General features: G+C 42.4%; 1 protein-coding gene across 8 annotated transcripts in view; it reads left to right on the top strand.

The window, feature by feature from the left end:
- Positions 1-22,696, top strand: part of PPP2R2B (protein phosphatase 2 regulatory subunit Bbeta) — a 677,687-nt gene that overhangs the window by 594,339 nt on the left and 60,652 nt on the right. For all 8 annotated transcript variants that reach the window (XM_060146455.1, XM_060146453.1, XM_060146461.1 and 5 more), the window contains one exon: positions 21,859-22,036. In XM_060146455.1, the coding sequence (XP_060002438.1) occupies positions 21,859-22,036 (178 nt within the window). The remainder of the gene's footprint in view (positions 1-21,858; positions 22,037-22,696) is intronic.

Here is a 22,696-nt window from a genome sequence, read left to right as displayed (position 1 = left end):
TTTAAAATTAATTAATTTATTTATTTTTGGCTGTGTTGGGTCTTCATTTCTGTGCGAGGGCTTTCTCCAGTTGCGGCGAGCGGGGGCCACTCTTCTGTGCGGGCTTCTCACTGTCGCGGCCTCTCTTGTTGCGGAGCACAGGCTCCAGGCACGCAGGCTCAGTAGTTGTGGCGCACGGGCCTAGTTGCTCCGTGGCATGTGGGATCCTCCCAGACCAGGGCTCGAACCCGTGTCCCCTGCATTGGCAGGCAGATTCTCAACCACTGCGCCACTAGGGAAGCCCCCCATTAAAGATTCTTAATGAAACTCTGTGAGCAAAGATTAGGAGATACTGGAAAATAAATCATCAATTTGAATCTCTCTGGATAAGTTGAAGTAAGTGTGTTCCCACAGTGCCATACCTGTTTTTGAAGGACCAGTGAACTTTCAAGTTCTCCCTGAGCTAAGAAACTTTATGTGCTTTAGTAGTAACTCCTTTGTAGGGAAGAAGCTGCAGCCACGTCTCAGGTGAGCGGCCTAAGGGGTGGTAGCATCAAGAACTGCCTGTAAAGTTGTTCAAAGTTGACCCAGGACTCTGGTTGCGAATCTTCCTTTAGTTTCTCCGCCTCAGCCTCTAACCGTCAGTCATCAGAAATGCAGTATTTTCTGCCTAGGTCAAAGGATCCACTGTCAGACGTTAGACTCTCTGTCTTTATTTTCCATTAGCAATAAAGAGAAACATTCCAAGCAGGTCACTTTTCCTTAAATAAAAACAACCAAAAGAAGTTCTCTTGATATTTTCTCCTTTGTCTTGATCATTAAAAAAAATTCTATTTTTCTCTTCCAGCACAAGCTCGTTACCAACCTGTCTAACATTTGCAAATTCAAATACAACACTGGATATCAAAATTGACTTTCCAGAAATTTTCCCCTTAATTGGTTTGGTTTTTTTTTTATATATATATATATATAAAGCATTCTGCCAGCATCTGTGGTGAGATAGATTCTGGAAAAACAATGTGCCAGGCCAAATGATCAGGTAGAATTACATTGCTCTCTATTTCTGTTTGATAACAGCACTGTGCCTTTGCATAATTTTTACTGATTATCGGAGGGAAAAAGCCGTAACTCAGGCAGATGAGCTTTATTGGCGTTGGTCCCTTCTGGGGAAGAAAAAAAAAAGTATGATCAGAAGCATTTGCAAGTGTCGTATATGTTGAGAGATTGAAATTCCAAACAGTCTGTAAACTTAGCTCGCCTAAATCTGCAACCTTAAAAAATGAAAATGCCTCTCTGTATTTGGTGTCATAACGCAAGAGCTGGGTTGTCTCCTTTTCTATACTTCAAGACAAAAGAAATTGCATGCCTATAAATATATCTAGAATAGAATGTCACTTTAAATGAAAGAGTTCTCATGAAGGAAAAATAAAGCGTTGGGGAGAGTCTTGAGTCAGACTCCTTCCAAGACTTGGAAATTAACAAGAAGTTAAATGAACACTCCAAACTGAACAGCTGCATATACTGCTTATATAGGAAGGGAGCTTTGTCCTCCACCTTCATTTGTTTGCATGCTGTACCATAGTATGGTTTCCATTTTCCCTAGCTGTCCTTAATTATCTCAGTTTCTACTAGTGGTTTCCCCTGTCAGGAGGGATAATGTAACTTTCATCTGTAATGTTTGGATGAACTCTGCTTACCCTTTCTGTGTCTTTCAAGGCATGCCCCCACTCCAGCAGTATCCTATTTGAGAAGCTATTCTTTTGCCTCCAATTCTAGACTCTCCTCCCCTCTCTGGGAGAGTCCACAGAAATCCATTGAGCCCACTCCCTAAGCAAATCTAGATCTTCTCTGACTCAATCATTATGAGATTTAGGAATATTTAGTCCTAACTTTCATGTACTCCGAACAGCTTCAGACACCTGCCAGTATCAAGGGCCACTTGTATCATTTGATTCTTGTTCAGCATCAAACCCAATGCTTTAAAACAAACAAACAAACAATAATCAGTGCTTTGCCTTTTGAGGACTTGAAGACAAGCATCTTACTACGTAATCTTCTTCCCCTGGGAAATTTACATCTCTTGCCTCCTTGGACATCTCCCATTGTGAGAACTGCAGCAAATAATTTTCCTCCTTTTTGTCTTTCTTTTTGTCACATTCTTACTTGTCAATCAATAAATTGCCCCCTGCCAGGCTCCAGCAGCCTGGATTCCTTCTTTACCACTTACATTCTCCTTTTGTGTTTAGAAAAAGAGCCCATTATTTTTCTCTTGACCTCCAGTGAAATCTTCCCCTTATTCTCTCCCTTTGTTTTGCTTATCATTTAAATTAATTCTCGGTCCAACAGTGCCCATCTGCACCTGCCTTGATTCTCTGCATTTTCCCCTTTAACCATTAGAGTCACGTGCTCCTTTTCTGATCACACCAGGATAAGGAAATGGGATTTAAATAGCTGTAGCAGGTAATACTATAGAAGAAAAGCCTTACTATAGTAAGGATCTCAGCTAGTCAGGTAGGTAGATTTATGCTCTCCAGGCTGGATAGGGCTTCCTGTCAGAGCTGGGCCTCTATGTTCTCATCTGAGAAATGAGGTTTACCACCACTTACCATCCCTGCTTTGTACGGTGGTTGTGAGGATTAGGTGAGAGCATATAGCAGCCCTCTGGAAGCATTAGGTACTATTACGATTATAGGAAGCGAATGTAAAAGACACAACCCACACTTTTTGGGGTTTGGAAGCTGCAGCCATACATGGGTGAGAGAGACGCAGTCAGTGACCATTCAGGGGTCCCAGCTCTCTACAGTGGGCCCCCCTTATTTGCAGGGGGTATATTTCAAGAGCTGCCAGTGGATGGCCAAAACTGCAGATAGTACAGAGCCCTAAATATATTGATACTATGTTTTTTCCTACGCATACGTACCTGTGGTAAAGTTTAACTTATAAATTAGGCACAGTAAGAGGATATCTGAATTGCCAGCATCACTCCTCTTATGCTTTGGGCCTATTACTAAGTAAAATAAGGCTTACTTGAATGCAAGCACTGCGATACCTCGACAGTCAGTTTGATAACCGAGAGGACTACTACGTGACTCACGGGCAGCGTATGGACAGAGGGGTGAGTCACGTCTGCTAGATTTCATCACGTTACTCAGAACAACGTGCAACTTAAAACTTAAGAATTGTTTGTTTCTGGAATTTTCCATTTAATATTTTTGACGGTAGTTGCCTACAGTTAATTGAAACTACGGAAAGCAAAACCACAACCACGGGTAAAGGGGGAACTACTCTTTGTTTATGCAAATAACTCTGTGAAAAGGCATGTGAAATAGCATTGGACAACCTAAGGACAGAGCCTATCTCATTTGTTGTCTTATTCCCAAGACCCAGACTTGCGCTTTACACAAAGTAGGTTACCTATAAATAATTGAAATCAACATATTATTAATCACCTAATGTCCAGATACTATGATGGTCACCTTCAAAGATTACTGTGTTCCCCAAAATCTGGGCTATATGTTTCTCTTGGTACAAGACAGCTTTAAGTAACTATCTTTGAATCACATAACTGAAGTTTTTCTCTTTTTATTTCTTTTTAAAATTGTCCTGATTACATGAAGCCCAAAGTCTTAACTTTGAGTTAATATTGTGTTAACCCGTCTAATAACACTTATAAATCTTAATTTTTTTAAACTGAGAGCTGGCCTTAAGCTCTGAGTCCTTTCAAGTGACCGTATCTGTCTAGAATTGAAGAACATTTTTTCGTTGTATTTATTTTTATAACATTCTTCTGTTTTTTTGGCAGTTCATTGAAAACTAGTTTTTCATGTATTGCTGTGATGTAAAGATCCCTACCAAAACTAATGGAGTTTATAAAAAGCAGATTCATTTAAAGAAAATATTAGGTAAATAATAGTCTGGGTAAATAGATAAGGTAAAAAAAAACTTGAAGAGGATGCTAAAAGAACTGAGGTTTGACAAACACTAGGCTAATTTCCCTGCAGTTATTTGGGAGCTTTTTAAAAATCAAGATACCCAAGCCCAACGGAGTTTGAATCTCAAAGTGTGAACCTGGGCAATCTGTATTTTCTTTTTCTCTTTGACAGCTCTCAGGTGGCTCTGATGAAAAAAACAGTCTGGGACTCTCTGAATGTGAAAGTGTCCAATTTTCATCACATAAAAAAGTTTTTAAATTCAATCAGCAAACACTTGTGGAGTGTCTACTATGTGTAATGCTCTGTGTGTTGGGTGCTGGTGAGAAAATGGAAAACACTATGGAAGCAGACCCTACCACTATGGAGCTTACATTCTAGTAGAAGCTCATAAATATGGTGTTCCCTGAGTTTTTGCCTGCTTAAGAATTTTGCTTCTATTCTAAATCACAGCCCGAAAGAATATAAAATCTTTATAACTTTGTGGACACTGTTTGGTTCTGTTTCTGACGTGGGGTTTACTGTGGAGAGAAGTCTGAAACCAGCCTTATTTTTACCTCTTATAAATTTGACTCATTTTTAAAGCTCTGTATAACCCATAAATCTTCTTTATACTTGAAGTGAAATAACTTCACCAGACTATGCCTTGGTATTAACTCTCATCACTTTTTGTTGGTATACTGTACCCTTTCAATCCTTGCAGTCTTGGATTTAACTGTTTGTTACAGGCATTTTTAAAAAACATATTTTAAGTATTTTTTCCTGTTCACTTCTTTTGGTCTCTTCATGACGAACAATAATACCTACATTGGATCCTCTTTCTTTTCTGAAAATATAATCTGCTTTCCCCTGATTTTTGTGTCTTAGTACTTTTCCACTTTGTTTTGTGTCATTTCCTCATGCTTATAAACCGTGTTGATAACTATATTGTTCAGATTTTTCTCTGTGTTTTACTGTTCTTCCTTCAAAGCAGTTTATATCTCTATAATTGTTTTATTTTCTCTTTCAATTCCTTCCCAAGTTCAGCTAGCTTGTTTCTTATCTGTATCCATCACTACCATGTAAAAGAACCTTCCAATTATTCTTCCTACATTCACTCACTCTCTTCCCCTTCACATTTCACAATCTGATAACCACATTGCACTTCGTATGATGTTTTTAAATTATAGATCAGATCATTCATTACCCTATTAAGAGCCTCAGATATTTTCCCCTATCACCTAGAATGAATTCCAAAGTCCTCATCATTACTTACAAGGCCCTGTTATTGACCCCTGCCTACAAATTATGTGATGAGTTTCTTATGTGATTAGACTCTTCGTTTTGTCTTGTCAATTTGTGAGCTGCTTTTGGAAAAAGATGATTCCATAGCCATAGTATACCAGTAGCGCCTTGCATCTAGTAAGTGCTCAACAAATATTGCTTGGAAATAGTTACATTAACTCTTCCAAGTGTTAGAATATCTTACTGTAAGTTAGACCTTGACAAAGGAAGATAGAAGATCCCCAGGATAATCTAATGAAGAGTCTTAAAAGTATCAAGATTTTAGATTCCCTGGTGTGATAGAAAAAGTATGGTCTGTGAATTCAGATTATGTTTGAATCCTGCCTCTGCTGATCCTGAAAAAGGGTCAGTAAAGTGGGCAGTTTTGCACAGGCTAGATTCCAAAGTCATCCCATAAAAATATCCTTGAAGAATCCCTTAAATTACCCATATGATATAGTGTACATAGTTTTTTTTATAAACTCTGTACAAAATAATATTTACACGTAAATATGCATAATATAAAGAATAATGTACAATATAAAGCTATACCCCAAATGTGGAAGGCCGTTTATGAAAAAATAGACTTCTTTAAACCTTAGTAGCTCATTCAGCACATCAAGATGCTGGGAGATGATATCCGTACAGATCTGCCTGAGGAAAGAGCAGATCCACTGCCCACATGTCATACTTACTTGGGTGCCTCCAACCATTGAATGGAATGCAGTCGCAACAGTCAACATTATTCAAATGTGTTTCCTTCCTTTTTTTTTTTCTGGCTTATGCTAAGCATATGTACTTGAATCCACATACTAATGCATACGTGATGCAGTTCAGTATATAATTATTCCTAGATGAAGGGCAAAATAAGTCCTTAATAGAATGTGAGGTAGGTGGGAATGAGGTAGAGTAATTTGAAGTTCAACTACAGTGATTTTAAATGAAATGCAGATTTGTCCTGTTTTCCCTCTGTATGATTAGTTTTCCCTTCCTTTTCACTGTGAGCCTCAGAACCTTATGGTTTTTAAAGAGGTCCTCTGCTTTGCCTGTTTGAGAAAATAATTCATATTTCTTCCTTCAGGAAGAAAAAAATTAATGGAGCTTATAATCCTATGAGTCAACCTTAAAGGCTATAAGGTCCACCCTGTCACCCTTCCTTCTCCACCCCATCATTATAAAGGCTCCCATTTCACAAAACTAGGGGGCAAAGAAGAGGTCAGGAGTGAGTAAGGAAATGGATGACAACCTTGAAAACTTGAGGGGGACAGAAAGGGTGTAGAGTTCTAAGAGGACAAAGCACAGAGCTAGTGCATGTGGAGAGCAAATTCAACCATTCGTGTGTAGAATGTGGAAAGACACAGTGAATGTGTAAAAAAGACCCCAGGGTCTTAGTGAATAATAACATAAAAGTGTCAGTTAAAACTCGACCAGGAGTAAGTCATCCAAAATAGTATGTTGTTCCAGAAGAAGTAATTACCAAATCTTATTCAGTTCAGGATACACTCTTAGTCTAATACAGTTTAATGAGCTAGTCTGAAAAAAACGTGATTGCCGCGTAAGATTGACAGGCACACGGGGAGAGAGTGTATAAGAGAGTTAAAGCAGTGGATTCATTGCTTGAAGAAGATTGAAAGGCAATTATAACAGCATTCCAAACAAAATAAAATTTCTGTCCAGGGAATAGTGACCAATTGTGCTTTACTCTCTTTGAACAAGAGACTGTTAGAAGTCTAAATTATTAGCTCTAGGAACTCAAGTTAGGAAATGATTCCAAGAAGGCTGTCAAAACAGTGCCAATTTGAAGAAGGAAGCTAGAGTTTAGAACTCTTAAAAATATCAGATTATTCTCCACTGGATTGTGTGCATACACAGTATGAGGAATGGGGCGAGTTCTGGAGCGATCGGGATCAAGGAAGGCTTAGGGAAGGGGGATAGATGGAAATGGGGTGAAAAAGGGGAGCATTGTAGGAGAAGGTGTGGAGGTGATTGTGAATGCAGCATGTTCAAGGGCAGGGATGAGACTTCCCTAGAAGGGTCTGACTATGTCTTTCTTTCTCCCTACTGTGTTTCCCTTTCTGCTTGTCCCCTTCTCTCCTTTCTGATAGTGCTGCATGTTTAGTTTGAAAGTGGGATGGAGTCAGCGCTAGAGTGACTCACTGAAGGCCATGTTCAGACTGGTAAACAGACAGAGTTAACTTTTATTGGCAAAGAGAGAAGAGAGGGCCTGACATGAAGAGAGAAGCAGTTTAAGAAGCCAGGTGGCCCCTAAGAGAGACAGACACAGAGCCAGAAAGACAAAGTAAAGTTCCCCCCACCAGGCCCCTATTCCATTTCACATCCTCCGTTTTTGGTCCTGGTAAGCTGCAAGATTTTTCTCTCCTACAATAATCCTTTTGTTTTTTAAGTTGTTTTTGTTTTTGTTTTGAGTAAGTTTGAGAAGGTTTCTGTTTCTTGGCCTCTAAAGGGTCCAGACTAGAATAGAACTTCCCCCTGCCCCCAGCCTGCTTTTTTCTCTCTTTCCCCGTTCCCATCCCTGGAGGCTTGCCATCCTTTTTTCTTTATAGTCCTGTGTGCAGCTGCTTTTCTCAAACACTCTTTTCTCTTCTTTGTCCCATTCCTGCACCTCTGTTCTTGGCCCGTTCCTGCTTTCTCTCCTTGGAACTAGCAAACCTTCTCCTGGAGAGTTGTGTCTTCCCCCGCCCACTTCACGTGACAACTTTATTTGCCAGGATCATTACATTTCAAATTCAGCCCTGCCACTGGGGAACGGAGGATTTAAGATACCTCCCACCCTCCAGCCAAACTTCAGAACCCTGTCATTGTCTTCTGCATATACCTAGCGCATTCACCCGTCTGCTGACCCATCATCTTCATTATGCAGGAAAATGCCATTATCCAGAATCCACAATTCATTAGATTCCTACATTCACATACATACTCTTTCCTATTCCTGCATTTCACTTTTAAGAGAAAAGGATAAACCCTAGGGAAGAGAACTGAGGAAATCACATTCACGTTCAAAGTAGTTAGTAGAAAAGGTTTGACTTGACATTAACTTATTTGAAAGAAGACCTGGAAATTTTAGTTGACGCTGCAATATGGACTATGATAAAAGTAAATCCATTTTAAGCTGTCTGAGTAGAAAGCACACGTCTTGTACCATATAGAAGAGTACACGTCCTTCTGTGTTCCGAACTCTGGTAGATTGTGTTCAGTAAGGCAAAGCGTCGGTAGAGGTGACCCAGCCCTGACCACTGGTGAGGAGTAAAGATTGGAGGCTAAGTCTTGGTCTAATTGAATGGAGAGTGGGATGGGTTGAGGTCTGTCCTCAAAAATCTGGAGGGCTTTTGCATAGAGGAAGGGGTAGACTGGCTCTCTGTCAAGCCAGGGAACTAACGGGTGGACAGTTAAGGAAAGCAGATCTAAATTCAAAGGAATGAGGAAGCCATTGCTGATTTAGAGCTACTTATGCTTTCCCAGGAAGAGTCCAGTGCAGGCTGAAGAATCCTGAGAATCCCGCCCTGGCTGGACATGAGAGGCAAGGATTTCCCTTCTTTTTTCTTTTACATTACAAAACTAATACAGGGTTATAGCAACAAGTCAGGTAGTGCTATATCGTGACCCCACATGTTAAGGTAACTCATGTTACTAGTTTGGTGTGTGTCCTTCCGTACCTTTCTCTATGTCTACACAAACATGTATTAACCTTAATGGATGGATTTGATTTTGTTTTGTTTCTACAAACTCAAGATCATACTATACACACTACTCTGCTCAGTAATATAAACATCCCTCCTGGTCATTCATCTTCTTTGAAGTAGCTGCCGATATTCTAAAGTGTGGGTATACTATGACTTATTAAACCAGTCCCCTATTCATAGACAGTCACCTTATTTCCAGATTTTGTTACAATGTCATTGTAACTAACAGTGCTGCAATAAATGATCTCAAACATATATCATCATAAACCAATGTTTAGTTTTTATAGGATAGTTTCCATTAAGGTAGGTTTTGCTAAGTCGAAAGATGTGCACATTATTGTATTTTAATAGCTACTTCCAGATCACCTTCTGAAAATCTTGTTGCATTCATACTCCCACCAGCAAGTACCCATTTCCTCATACTATCTCCAGGATAGAATGTGATCAGTCATTGTAATTTTTGCACATCCCAGTAGAGATACTACTGAGAAGGGAGGGTAGGATAGTGCTTAAGGATAAGGGTTCTCTTGGCCAGAACACCCAAGTGCCTATCTGAGCTCCAGCAAGCACTAGCTGTGTGACTTTAAGCTGAGACACGTTACTGCCTTGTATTTTAGTTACACTTATTTGTAAAAAGAGGTATGGTATGAATACCTACCTCATAAAATTGTTTTGTGTATTAAATGAATTAATAGTTAGAAAAGGCTTAGAACAGTAGTTGCATACACTAAAATTTGTATAAGATTAAAGATTAATAAAATTAATCTTCTATAAGATTAAAGATTTAAAAATTTTGCATCTCCTTGACTACTAATAAGGTTGGGCGTATTTCTATATATTTCTTGGTGATTTCCTTCTAGCTTTTTCTAAATGTTCTGTCCATGTCCTTTTGCCCATATTTTTGCTGAGTTGTCTTTTTATCAGTTGGGGGGAACTTTTTTATATATTACAAATAGTAACCCTTTCCTGTCATTTTTACCTTCCATCAATTGTTACCTTTTAATCCATTTATTAAAATCAGAGGTTTTTAGAAAAATATTAACATAAAAACCTCAATCAGTATAGAACTCTAAAAATAATTTTAAACTCGTATAATCTCATACTCCAACCATGGTTAAGAGTCTGTTGTACGGAAGCTCCTCCATTTACCCCCTCCAATTCACTGACTCTCAGCCTTTGCTCTACATATCGGTCATCCACAGGCTTTCCAAGCACTAGTACTTGGGTTTCACCTCCCAGGCATTCTGACTTAACAACACTCCCCAACACCACCACCCAGTGGTGGGGCCCAGGCATCAGTTTTCAATAAGAAGCCTCATTTGATTCTAATGTGCACCCAGGGATGGGAACCAGACGATGCAATCCTGAAAAGTCACTTTGCTCCTAAATCAGAATGTCACTAGTAACCACTACCACCATAGTAGGCAGAACTGACACAGTTTAGTTCTGTATATAGCTTTGTTCCTACCTATGTGAGGCCGTGTTTCAAAGGTCTTAGAGATGCATCTCTGTGTACACCCACACCTTTTTAGTGTAATGACTTCTTTAGTGTAAAGACACTGATGACTTCTCAGTGTAATAACTTCCAACTCTAAGATTCTTTAAGTTTATATCAAATTTATACTTATCTTCTTAGATCTGTATAAGCCGCAGTAGTGAATGACAGAATAGAGTGTGATACTCCTGAGGTCTTGTTGATCCTTGATCATCAAAGATTCAGCGATATTTATCCTCATTGTTAATAGGAGAAAGCGTGTGGGCAGATTTCAGAAAAACTTACATCAAGAACAGTTAAAAAATAAAACTAAAACAATTTTTGTGATTAATCCTAACCAGACTGAAACCACTGCCTCTTCCCATCCCATCCCCTTCCCCACCTATAAACGTTAATTGAAATTTTCCTCTACTGTGATATTTTAAGATGTCTCCTTTTTTCCTGTAGAATTACACAATGTGAAACATCAAGGGAAATAACAGGAAAGGCAGTGAACATGCCTTTCAGAATGCAGGGAAACACGCTTTGAGAAATAGCAATGTTGGCAGAAAATGGAAGTGTCTGGGAGAAAAAAACAAGATAAAACTGGCAGAATTACAGGCTGCTGCATGGGCTGGTAATTAGAGAGTGAGTTCATCTTCTGAGGGAAAGATATTTTTCCTCTCTTTTCTGTAGAGAGGCCAAAAGGAGTCAAAGACACTAAGAGCATGAAATTGTTAGTCTGCCATAAAAACCATCTTTGATGTGTTGGGTTTAAAAAAATACGTATTAATTCCCCAGGTATTTTTTTTTTTGGGTTGTGTGTTATTCTTGTAGCTGGCAATAAGGGATAAGTCTCTGAGAGATAGATAGATAGATAGATAGATAGATAGATAGATAGATAGATGATAGATAAATAGATAGATGGATGATCGATCTTTCCTATATTTTATGAATATATAAAGACTTTTTAAACCAGAAGATCTTTATGGACTGAAACTTTTTGCTGCCTATTGTGGAAGTTAATACTGGGTTTCTTTTATCCACCTTTGATTTAGACTATTTCCAGAAAGGTTTCCTTAAGAACTGGATTTTTCAGTCTCAGAACTGTTGACATTCGGGGCCGGATAATTCTTTTTTTTTTTTTTTTTAACATCTTTATTGGAGTATAATTGCTTTACAATGGTGTGTTAGCTTCTTCTGCTTGATAACAAAGTGAATCAGTTATACATAGACATATATCCCCACATCTCTGGGCCGGATAATTCTTTGCGGCTAGAGGCTGTCCTGTACATCGTAGGGCTTTTAGCATCATCCTTGGCCTCTACTCAGTAGTATAGGCCCCATTGTGACAATCAAAAATATCTCCAGACATTGCCAGATGGCCCCCAGTGAAAAGCAATGCTTCTGGCTCTGCTTTTGGAGTTGAGGGAGCCGTCACTTCTCCAAAAAGCAATGTACCTAACTCCCCAATCTAAATTAGAGCCCCTGTTTCATTTCATGAAAGAATATTTTTTCCTCTCTTGAAACAATACACATCTCTTTACAGCATCAGGGACAGTGTGTAACAATGTGTCTACCTTAAGTCATTAATGTCTTTCTTCCCTATTAGACTTTAAGTGCTGCAACTAATCTGCTTTGTTCACCCTGTACACGTACCGCCCAGAGCAGTGACTGACACTTAATGTGTGTCAAAGAATATAATCCTAAGATATTCAAGACCCTGAAGCACAAAGCCTGATTTGGTCCAAAGGGGTTTTTCCTCTCAGGCTTATTTCAATCTATTTGACAAAGCCAGTAAAAGAAGAACTCAGGGACATATTGAGGCTGTTGAAGGGTGTGATCCAGGAAATCTAAAAATTATATTATTTGGATGGGATTCACTGGGGGTTTGGCGGGGTGGTGTTGAGTGGCAGTTTCATTCTGGAAACAACAGCTCTGATATGTCTCTGTAAACTGGAGCCAACCTCTCACTCCTGCTTTCTGAGCTCCATCCACCGTTGATCCATGGAGGAAACAAGTGTTCTGACCAGGGTGAGGCTTAATGCCCCATTAATTCTCCGAGAGAACAGGCCCCAGGACCAGGAGAGATGGGCCTAGGGAAGATGAACCTCAATACGGACAGCAGAAGAGGCCTTTAAAGGCTTCTTTTCATGTTCTTAAAAAATGGAATTGAGATGCATATTTTTTAAATGAAAAATGACTGGCATTCTTCCCACTGAAAATGGGAAGTAATTTAATTTGTGAGTGGTTTATTTTATTTGACAGTCTTTGTACATACTCGATTTGGTTTGTTACACTGAATTACCCTCTGATAATGGGTATACAGAGTGCCAGACTGTGCCCCCCAGGTTGGTTTGATAATTGGATGAACGACCATATTGTACAAGGTTTTCATGACAGTGTGGACAGAAGCTATTAGGAAAACTCCCAACCAGAAAAGCCTTCCACCTTTTTTCCCAACAAAGTTAATTGCCACCCAATGCCGAGTCATTCCGCTGGCCACTTCTCCTGAGCATTGCTAAGTTCTATAATCATGACTGAAATCCCTAGGGTGGATGGAAGGGATTCCTAAACCCCCACAGCCTATAGAAAAATTCGGAAAATCTTCCCTAGGCAGTCTCTCAGAACGGACCATTTTTTCAACAACTGAACGTTAATGTGAAGGATTCTAGTGATAACTACCATAGGGGCTCGGGCCAGATGGTCAAGTTCAAAGGTAGCTCCACCTCCAAGTACCTGTATGACCTCGAGCAAGTTTCACCACTTCATTTGCCTCAGGATCCAAACCTGTAAAGTGGGAACAGAACAATATTAGTATCCACCTCTTAAGGTCAATGTGAAGATTCAATAACATGGTATACACACAGTATACATACAGCTTAGCACAATTCGGCAAAAGTAAGCTCTCCTGAAATGTCTCTTTGGTAGATGGTATGTATCAGGCCATGTGCTAAGTTTTCTCAACAGAGGTACAGAGAGCTGCTATACCTCTAACATTGTGGAAGGGAGCCTTGAAATGGAGAAAGATGAAGTAACAAGCCCAGGGCCACATGGTTGGTAAATAGACCAGCCAAGATTCAAGCCCAGGTCTGTGTGACTCTAAAAGCTCTTTAACACCATGTCACTTCACATTTTGTGCTTGTGTACCCACTAGGAGAATTTCAAAAAGCCACATAGCTTCTTGAGCATTTTTAAGTAGGCAAATAATCACTTCCATCAGAATGTTAAATACTTACAGAGGATGTGATTTCAGGAGTATTTTAAACATAGGCAGTTTAAAATAAAACTGTTATATCACCTTTTTAATGCGTCCCATGGAATTTAAATACCATTGTAACTGGATACCCATCAATGTCCATTAAAAGAATAATGAACAGGTTCTTTAAAAGTCAGAACTTTCTGTTGTTCCTTTTTCTTCTTTAATTACGTATTTTTCACTGCGCTTCCCCCAAATAAATGTTAAATGCTTCTTTTTGTCATTTCTACAATGAAAAATAGGTAGTTTTTTTCCCTCCCTATGACTGTATGACTGTAAGAGTTTAAAATTCTCTTGTGGATTTAATTGTCTCTAAAATTATTAATAGAACACAATTGACCAAAACAACATAAAACATGCAATTCTGAAAAATTATGATTAAACATAAGAAGTAAAATTTGATTAGAAATTCATATTATAATGAGCTGAGGGCGGGGCATTTGTGGGGCTTTGATTAAAGGTGTCGTCTGCTTGTCCCTCCCTGAAGTGTTTATACCTTGGATAGCGCCCCACAGTAAGATTCAGGATGGGGAAGGTTTGTTTCTTTTCCAAATGTGAGAAGGAGAACCTAGGCTGTGGGTGTGTCCCGACATGATTTGATTTTAAGAAGGAAATTATATTAAGTTAGAGATGGGGAAGTGGTTTCCTTTAAAACTGTTCCAGATAGCTCTTGGGAAGTCATAACATTCTCCTGTTTGAAGACAGCTGCTCTGCACCGCTAAGCTGGGTTGCTTTGGAACAGGGATATTTATAGCAGGACCCCACTGGCTCTCCCATCTTCAAGATGACTCATTCCCTCTTCCTTGGCAATGAAGTCTGGATGCTCTTTAGCTATTGGCTTTATCCCAAACCTACAGTCATTATCGTTGGAGAGTCACAGAGGATATTTTTTGAAGGAAGCCCAGGAGAGGCAAGGTGGCAAACTTGAAGTGAGGCTGAAATCTGGAACTTTCTACCCTTTCCTCCATTGGAAATGGTCTAGAGACCATTTAGAGCCTCTGGATGGAATGGTATTATCACCCCAGATTCCCCACCAGGCCTTGAACCTGTGGTCCCAGAGCACCAGGGTCAGGGTTTCCCTGCATCAAGGGAAAGGTGGACAGCTCCTAACTGTTTCTTTTCTAGATCAAACAGACATGGTTTCAGCTTCCCAAAAGGGCTGGTTGTGAACAAGAAGGGGTGGGTAGGGGGTTGTGTATTCTCTGCCCCCACTAAGCTTTATAAGGATACTCTGTGTGGTAACTGCCCAGCACGTAGTAAATGCTTAATGAATGTTTATGGAAGGTTTTATCTGGGGCCAGTGTGTGGTCATAACATTCCTACGTGAACTTCCTAACTGATGACATGGAACCCCCGTAACACCAGGCCCGAATATGTCCTGTCAGTCTCAATATAGAGTAATCTCAGTTATTGGGGAAAGCAGTGGGGAGCATCTGTTGAATACTGACAAGAAGATAGGGAGCAAGCATGAATTTAAATTGATAGCAGTTTCTGGGCTTCCCTGGTGGCGCAGTGGTTGGGAGTCCGCCTGCCAATGCAGGGGACACGGGTTCGTGCCCCGGTCCGGGAGAATCCCACATGCCGCGGAGCGGCTGGGCCCGTGAGCCATGGCCGCTGAGGCTGCGCGTCCAGAGCCTGTGCTCCGCAACGGGAGAGGCCACACAGTGAGAGGCCCGCGTACCGCAAAAAAAAAAAAAAAAAAAAATTGATAGCAGTTTCTTCAAATTTCATGTTGATTATGTTGATTGCACTTAATATTCCAAGGGTATTCACATGTTTGTCTGCTGAACTCAATCAGATTTGACCCAGGGTTGCAAAATAGCTGAAATCCATTCACATCGTTGTACTGATGGACACCTCTCTCCTTTCTTCTCCATGGCTCCATCTTCTTTCTTTTCTTGAGCTCCTGTCCGGCCGTCTCTTCTCTCTCAGACTCTTGCCTTGAATCCGTCAACTTACAGGGGCACTGGATGTTGCCACGGTGAGCACAGCTGTTGTTTTTCCTCTGTAAAGAGCCCTCACCTCTAGCCTCTCTCCCTGCTGTGCATTTTCACAGGTGTCGTTTAAAGTGGGATCCTCAGGGGCTTCCGGGATTCTGCTCCTCTTTCATCGTATGTCTCTGAAGGGGGCTTCGTGACCCGCCAACACCTGCTTAGGTGCCGTGGAAGACTGTGACGTATCACCCCTGTGGTCACCAAACAAGCCAAATGACAGCGACATTCATTTTGTTAGTAAATGGGTTCTGAGAGGTGACAGATGATCTTGTATTTCCCAAGAGGAGAGGCAGGAAAGATAATGAGAAAGTCTTGAAGGGAGGAAAACTGAAAGAGAGGTGGGGAGAGACAGAAGGAGGGGAGAGGGAAGGGAAAGAGAGCAAGGAGAAGGGGATTTCTTAACACGGAGGGGGATCCGTATTGGGCAGCTCCCTGCACCTCCCTGAGCCTTCTTCATCCCCACAGTTACACCTGTGATCCAGCCCTGACTACTTATCCTACATCTCCTACCACTTTCCTTCCCTGCTCACTCCTCTCCAGCCACAAAGGATCCTCACTGTTCCTCCTACCCTCTGAGCACATTCCAACCTCGGGGCCTTTGCACTTGCTGTTTCCTCTGCCTGGAATGCTCTTCCCAGAAAGAGCATTCTTTCTGGCTGGCATGGCTGGCACCCTCCCTCCATTCAGCTCTCTGCTCAAGCGTCATCCCCTAAGGGAGGCCTTCCATCCTCACCCCACCTCACACAGCATGACGTCCATCCTGCACGCCCTCACCCAGCTCAGGTTTTCTTCATGTCTGATATAGAGGAGGGATTGATTCCATGTTTTGAGTGAATAACAAAAATCGCTGACTGCCCCCCCATGCCCAGAAACGCACAGAATCACACACTTGCACACATGCGCTTTGCTCCGTCCCCTCCGAGCTCTGCACACGCTGGTCCCTCTGACCGGAGCACAGCTTCCTCCCCTCCCCGCCCCCAACTTCTGCCTGGTGGATTCCCACAAACCCTTCACCTCCTGCTCACTTACTAGTCCTGTCCTTTTTGAGGTCCCCCTTGAGCTCGCCAAGCAGACACGGGGCCCGTTTGGCTGGCACTGTCCTGGGCAGTGCACCTGCACTGAGACATCCACGTGCGTACTTCTCTCTCCCACACACCTGAGGGTGATCCTCCAAGCCCAGAGGACAGAGCAGCCAAGGGCTTAGACTCCAGAGTCGGGAGTGCCGGGCATGAGTATGAGCTGTGTGACTTTATACAGATTGCTTAACCTTTCTGGCCTCTGTTTCCTCATCTGTGCAGCAGAGATCATATTATCCACCAAGCTAAATGATAGGATACTGATGAGGGTTCACTGATGAATTACTTAACATTATGAGCGGTCAGCTGGGTCGGAGGATGGCGAGTGGAGGGTGTGCTATGCGAGGTGGGGGGGGCGTGGAGGGCCTCTCTCGGGGGGTGATCACTGAACAGAGCCCTGAGTGATGTGAGGGAGGGAGCCACGGGGTGCTCTGGGCTCCTCTCATCCACTAACACCCCAGCTGAGACACGTCTCCGTAAGCCCCGTGGCAGGTTAGACTCTGAGGCTGCTCTCTTGGGCCCCGGGACATTATCCGGCTGATACTCTAACACGATGCATATCGTCTTGCCAACCAGGCCAGGGTGCTCGTCCTTCAGAATCAGGCGCCAGGTGATGAGCAGAAACTGAATCAAGGTCAGGGAGGAGTATGAGGCACCTGAGGGAAGGCCATGAATTCCGGCATCACAGTCCAGAGCCACCTGTACCCTGCGAGGGCCGAGGGCTGACCCCCATTCTCATTCGCAAGCACAATGCAGCACCAGCCTTGTCTCAGGGATGAGTCTAGGCCCACGGCCACTGCCAAGATATCTCAGAAAAGAGGGTTTGAAGTACCATTTAAAGGTCCTGGTTTGATCCTGGAGTTTGTCTGGTTCTGTGGAGAATGACTCAGGCACCTGCTGTCGGGGGGCAGAGGAAGGGAAGCTCTGGGATGAGTGGCAGAAACCCAGGCTGTGTTGACAGCCCCAACTGGGTGACCATAGACGTGGCATGTCCCCTCTCGGGCTCCTGATTTCCTCATCTGCAGAACTTAGGAACTATCTGGGCCACTTGGTCTCAAAATTTCCTTAACCACAGAAATAGTTATTTAAGCAAGATATTGATTGAGAATCCAAACATATTACCGGGAATGATGAAGAGGGTAAGGCCTAGACACCATGGCCTCCCACTCTGCCCCCCCGCAAAACACACACTTACACACACGACAGCCTTGAAAGAGGCTTTCATGGCCCTTCCAAGATTCAGTGTTCCGTGATTCAGTGTCACATGCATATGGCACAAGCCTTTCAAACTGTTAGGCTGAACCACGTGAAATTACTGAGCTTTGACAATTTTTGACTTGCAGAGATGACATTCTCATATTTCAGCCTAAGGGTTTCATTTGTAACCGTGGTTACGTGTGCTCAGGCAGGAACCAAATTGTCCAAGTTGAGCCCCTCATCTTCCTCTCTGTGTGACATCGGACAGGATACTTCTTCACCTTTCCTGTAAAATGGCAAACAAGGAGTCTTCCTTGTGAGGTCGGCTACTGAGAGGGCTGAAGGGCAGGGGTGCTGTAACGCAGTGACTGCTACTACGGGAAGGCCTCCATGATCTTACGGGGAAAGCCGAACTCAAGGAACTGTGTCCCACTCTTCTCCCTGCCTGGCCCCAAGAGGAGTAGTAGAAAACACAGTCCCATCAGGGTTTCTTCACTGGTCATCCTGTCCAGCTTGAACTGCCTTTCCTCCCTCTTCCTTCTTGTGAGGGGTGTCACTGGGCAGTGGATAGCCTTGACCTGGGCATGGGAATGGTGTTGGAATATCATGAGTGACGTTCATCCCCTGCCTTATCTGGGCAAACCATTAGCACTCCCTCCTCAGATACCTACCCGGAGCTTCCCCATAAAGTGCCACATCATGCAATATGTCAGCCTGAATTAGCACGCAGCCCCATCACATTAAACTGAAACTCTGGGCTGGCAGTTACCGCTTGGTAATGCCTCTTTATCCTGGCTGTCATGCTCCCTTCCCTGCCACCAGAGCCATGGGAAGCCTCTGCGGACAGTGCGTGGTAATGAAGGAGGCCCAGGGAAGAGTTGAGGAGAAGCCACAGGAAGTCCCCACAGATTCCATTTCTTCCACAGCCCTGGGGAGCCTGCCTTGAGCTCTACTACCTTGCGGGGCTGGGCAGAGCTCAAAAGCTCCAGGTGGGGAGTTCCTTTATGACAAACCGCGAGAGCAGGCGTGTGTCTCTGAAAGCACACATGAACACCTACAGCACCAAACTGAGATTTCTAGAGGCAGCTTAACCACAGAATTCTATGACTACCACTACCATTATTACTACCAATAATCCTATTGATTCCATAAATTCTGTGGGTACTGTACTCGTATCCCTTACAGAGCATTTATCACAGCTTACCACGCATGCTCTTTGGGTGTGGTGTGATACAGTGGAAAAAGCACTAGATTTGCAGTCAGATAGACTCTGGGATCAAATTCTGGCTATGCCTCCTATAGCTGGGCAACTCTGGGCCAGTGACTTAGCTTCTCTGAGCCTGAGTTTTCTCTTTGTAATAGTACTTTGTATTACTAGTATCTATTTCACAGAGTTGTTGAAACAATTACTGAGATGGTGTATGAAGAATGTTTGACGCAGAGTCAATGCCCAATAAATATTTGCAAGAGAGTTCCTAAGGGCAAAGGTACTTTTCTTATCCATTACAAAGCCTTAACTCAGACACACCCTCACTTGGCATTCGATAGTATTATCACCTTCCTTTTCAAAGTTCTGCTTCATTCATCCTCTAACTTGTTCTCCAGTGTACATCAGAAATGATCTCATCAAAACTTTGAACCTGATCATATCAAAATCATTGGAAATCTTTTGATGTCTTCCCATTTCTCTTAGGATGATGGCAAAAATCTTTCCTGGGGCCTGCCTCTTACGTCCCCTGTCACTTCATCTTCCACCATGGTTCTCATCACTCTCTGTCTCAACTACATTGACCCATCGATCTTTCATTCTTGCCTTACCCTCACCACGGGGCCTTTGCACACGCTCTTTCCGCTGAACGGAGCATTCTTCCTTCCCCTCCTGGCCCAGTAAACCCCTTCTCATACTTTAAGCAACCAATTCTTACTTCCTCAGCAAAACTTCTCCAGACCTCCCTGACCAGGTGAAATCCTTCTTAATGCTATTTCCTCTCCTTTTGTACTTACTACAAATAAAATGTACTTACTACATTTTATTATGAGATGATTTTGTACCTACCTCTACCAACTGGACCAGCCATATGAAGGCAGGACCTGTGTCTGGTTTTGCTCACCAGTTGAACCCCCCAGGACCTTGTACAGAGCTCAAGCAAATGTTGCTGAAAGGGTGAGTGGGAGGTTGAACTGAAGGGCAAATCATCTCAACAGATCCAAACCTTCTTGATAAGTAGGGCACAGTGAGTATTTCAGATAGTATAACTAGAGCCCAGAAGGGGCAGGATAATTGCCCGAGGTCACACAGCCTGTCAGTGAGGGGCGAATCTGTGGTCAGAACCCAGGGCTCCTAGTTCTTGCCATTCCTGGGCTTATACTATAGAACCATTATCCAGAACAGGGTGGAGGGCTCTCAAAGACTTTCCCTCCCATCCCACTGCTGCTCTTCAGAGGACCCCTGGCTCTTCCTACATCCGCATCTCAAGCTCCTCTGGTTTCCAGGATATCCACTGCCACATTTGCATAGAATTCTGTGATTCCTCTGAATTGTTCATTTAACTTAAAAACTACCTCAAAATCCTTCAAGACTGAGCTGGGAGAATTCTGTTTTCTAAAAGGTTATATTGTTGAGGTGACTGCACTCCACAAAATTTAACCTTTGTTTCCGCCTTCTTTTCCTCACCCACTGGGTTGACAGAAATCCAGAATTTGAAGTCTTGATCGACCACCTGGTATCAAATCAGGGCTCAGTTGCAAGAGATGACTTCCCTGAAAAGAAAACAGCTTTTGGTGCTTTTATTTTCTCATTTCTGTTAAAGGGCCAGGCCCGTGTTTTGTGTTCGTTGCATTGTGTTTTAGTCTGTCTCCTCTGAGGCGTTAGTTTTCCCACTACTTTCTCAGGAGCCAGTTCAGCCAGGTGTAGGCAGAAGTGCCCTTGAATTCAAAGAGGGGGTCAGAACAGAGGTGGGTCTTTGTTCCCATTTGCCAGGAAGAGCTTCTTGTGTGCAAAACTATATTTAACTGCCTGATTCTCTGACCCATGGGGAAGGTAACATTTACTCACGTATTCTTACTCACTCACTTAACAAATATTTACTGATTATCCTTCCTATACCAGTAAGATGACTACATAATTTATTGTCCAAATGAGGACAGTTTTGATGTGCAAGTGGACACTGCCTTGTTGGTACTCCAAGACCACAGGTTAAACCAAGGATGTCAATGGGTGCCCTATATATTAATGACTGAATTTGGGATACTAGAAATTTGGGTGATTATATGCTTTCCCAGAATTCCCTTAAGGATTGAGGATAAAGCCAGGATGGGGTCTAGACCTCCAAAGCCATGAAGGATAAATTTTAATCTCAGTTGAACTAGACGTTTCTAAAATTTTCCTACAGCTTCCTTTCAAAAATAGATTTCATGGGGCTTCCCTGGTGGTGCAGTGGTTGAGAGTCCGCCTACCAATGCAGGGGACATGGGTTCGTGCCATGGTCCGGGAGGATCCCACATGCCGCGGGGCGGCTGGGCCCGTGAGCCATGGCCGCTGAGCCTGTGCATCCGGAGCCTGTGCTCCGCAACGGGAGAGGCCACAACAGTGAGAGGCCCACGTAACGCAAAAAAAAAAAGATTTCATGGTTAAAAAACAAACAATCTGGAACAACAGCTCTGGAAGCTAATGACCCCACAGTGGATTCTAAGTTCCCCTGAGATGAGGCCACTTTGAGGGCCACTTGAAAAACATCTTAGAATCTATAAAGGATGAAATTGCCCATCAGGGCTAAAGGATGGTGACATTTTTGAGGAAGGAATAAAACTAAAAGGAACCAAAGGGAATAGGAACAACATGTAATTTATCAATCTCCTTTTCCAGCTCAGAGCTCCTTTGACGTAGTCATGATTTTGTATATGATAATAAAGGACATAAACATGCACACTCTTTTCCTAGTAAAGAGCTCTGGGTTCTGAAGTGATTTGTTTCCCTTGCATTCCAGGTGCCTGTCCTGAGACCCATGGACCTGATGGTGGAGGCCACCCCGCGAAGAGTATTTGCCAACGCACACACATATCACATCAACTCCATATCAGTCAACAGCGACTATGAAACCTACATGTCAGCTGATGACCTGAGGATTAACCTATGGAACTTTGAAATAACCAATCAAAGTTTTAGTATCCTTTCTTTGGGGCCAATAACCAGTTGGCTTGAATCAAGAGTATTCAGGTATGAGCAAGCTTGGGGGAAAGTGGAATAGAAAGGGCGATCACAATTGAAGACCTAGAACTTGTGAAGAACTGTTCCCTTCTAAATTACATTGGCATCTGTGATACTCATTCGTCTAAACAAAGTTAAGGAAGTACTGAATTACAAGTAGTGGACCAGGGCTACCTCTGGATTAAAACTCTGAGTCAATCCCTTCATGCAGAGGCATTTATGGGTCATGAATTACAAACTAGATTTGACTTTATCAACTATAAGACCAGACCTTAGAGTTCAGTGTAGGGTTCCTTCCTCTTGTTAATGGATTCACAAATGGCCTATATGGACATTATGGACCACAGGTACACAGGAGATGGTTTTCATTGTGTCGTAATAATGAAAATAATAATGGCTGCCATTTATTGAATTCCAAGCACTGAACTGGGAATAGAATGCATAGAATCTATTATGAAAGATGCATATATCATTATTGTCCAGCTTGATGAATTTTCACAGACAGAGCACTCCTGTGCAAGTAGCATCCAGATCAGAAAACCAAACTTTATTAGCAATGCTCGTGTCCCCATCACACTTCTTCAGTCTCTACCTGCCAAGAGTATATTTGATATAAC

Source organism: Lagenorhynchus albirostris, chromosome 3, assembly GCF_949774975.1.
Source record: "Lagenorhynchus albirostris chromosome 3, mLagAlb1.1, whole genome shotgun sequence".
NCBI classification, from domain to species: domain Eukaryota; kingdom Metazoa; phylum Chordata; class Mammalia; order Artiodactyla; family Delphinidae; genus Lagenorhynchus; species Lagenorhynchus albirostris.
This window is presented reverse-complemented; position numbering and strand designations above follow the sequence as displayed.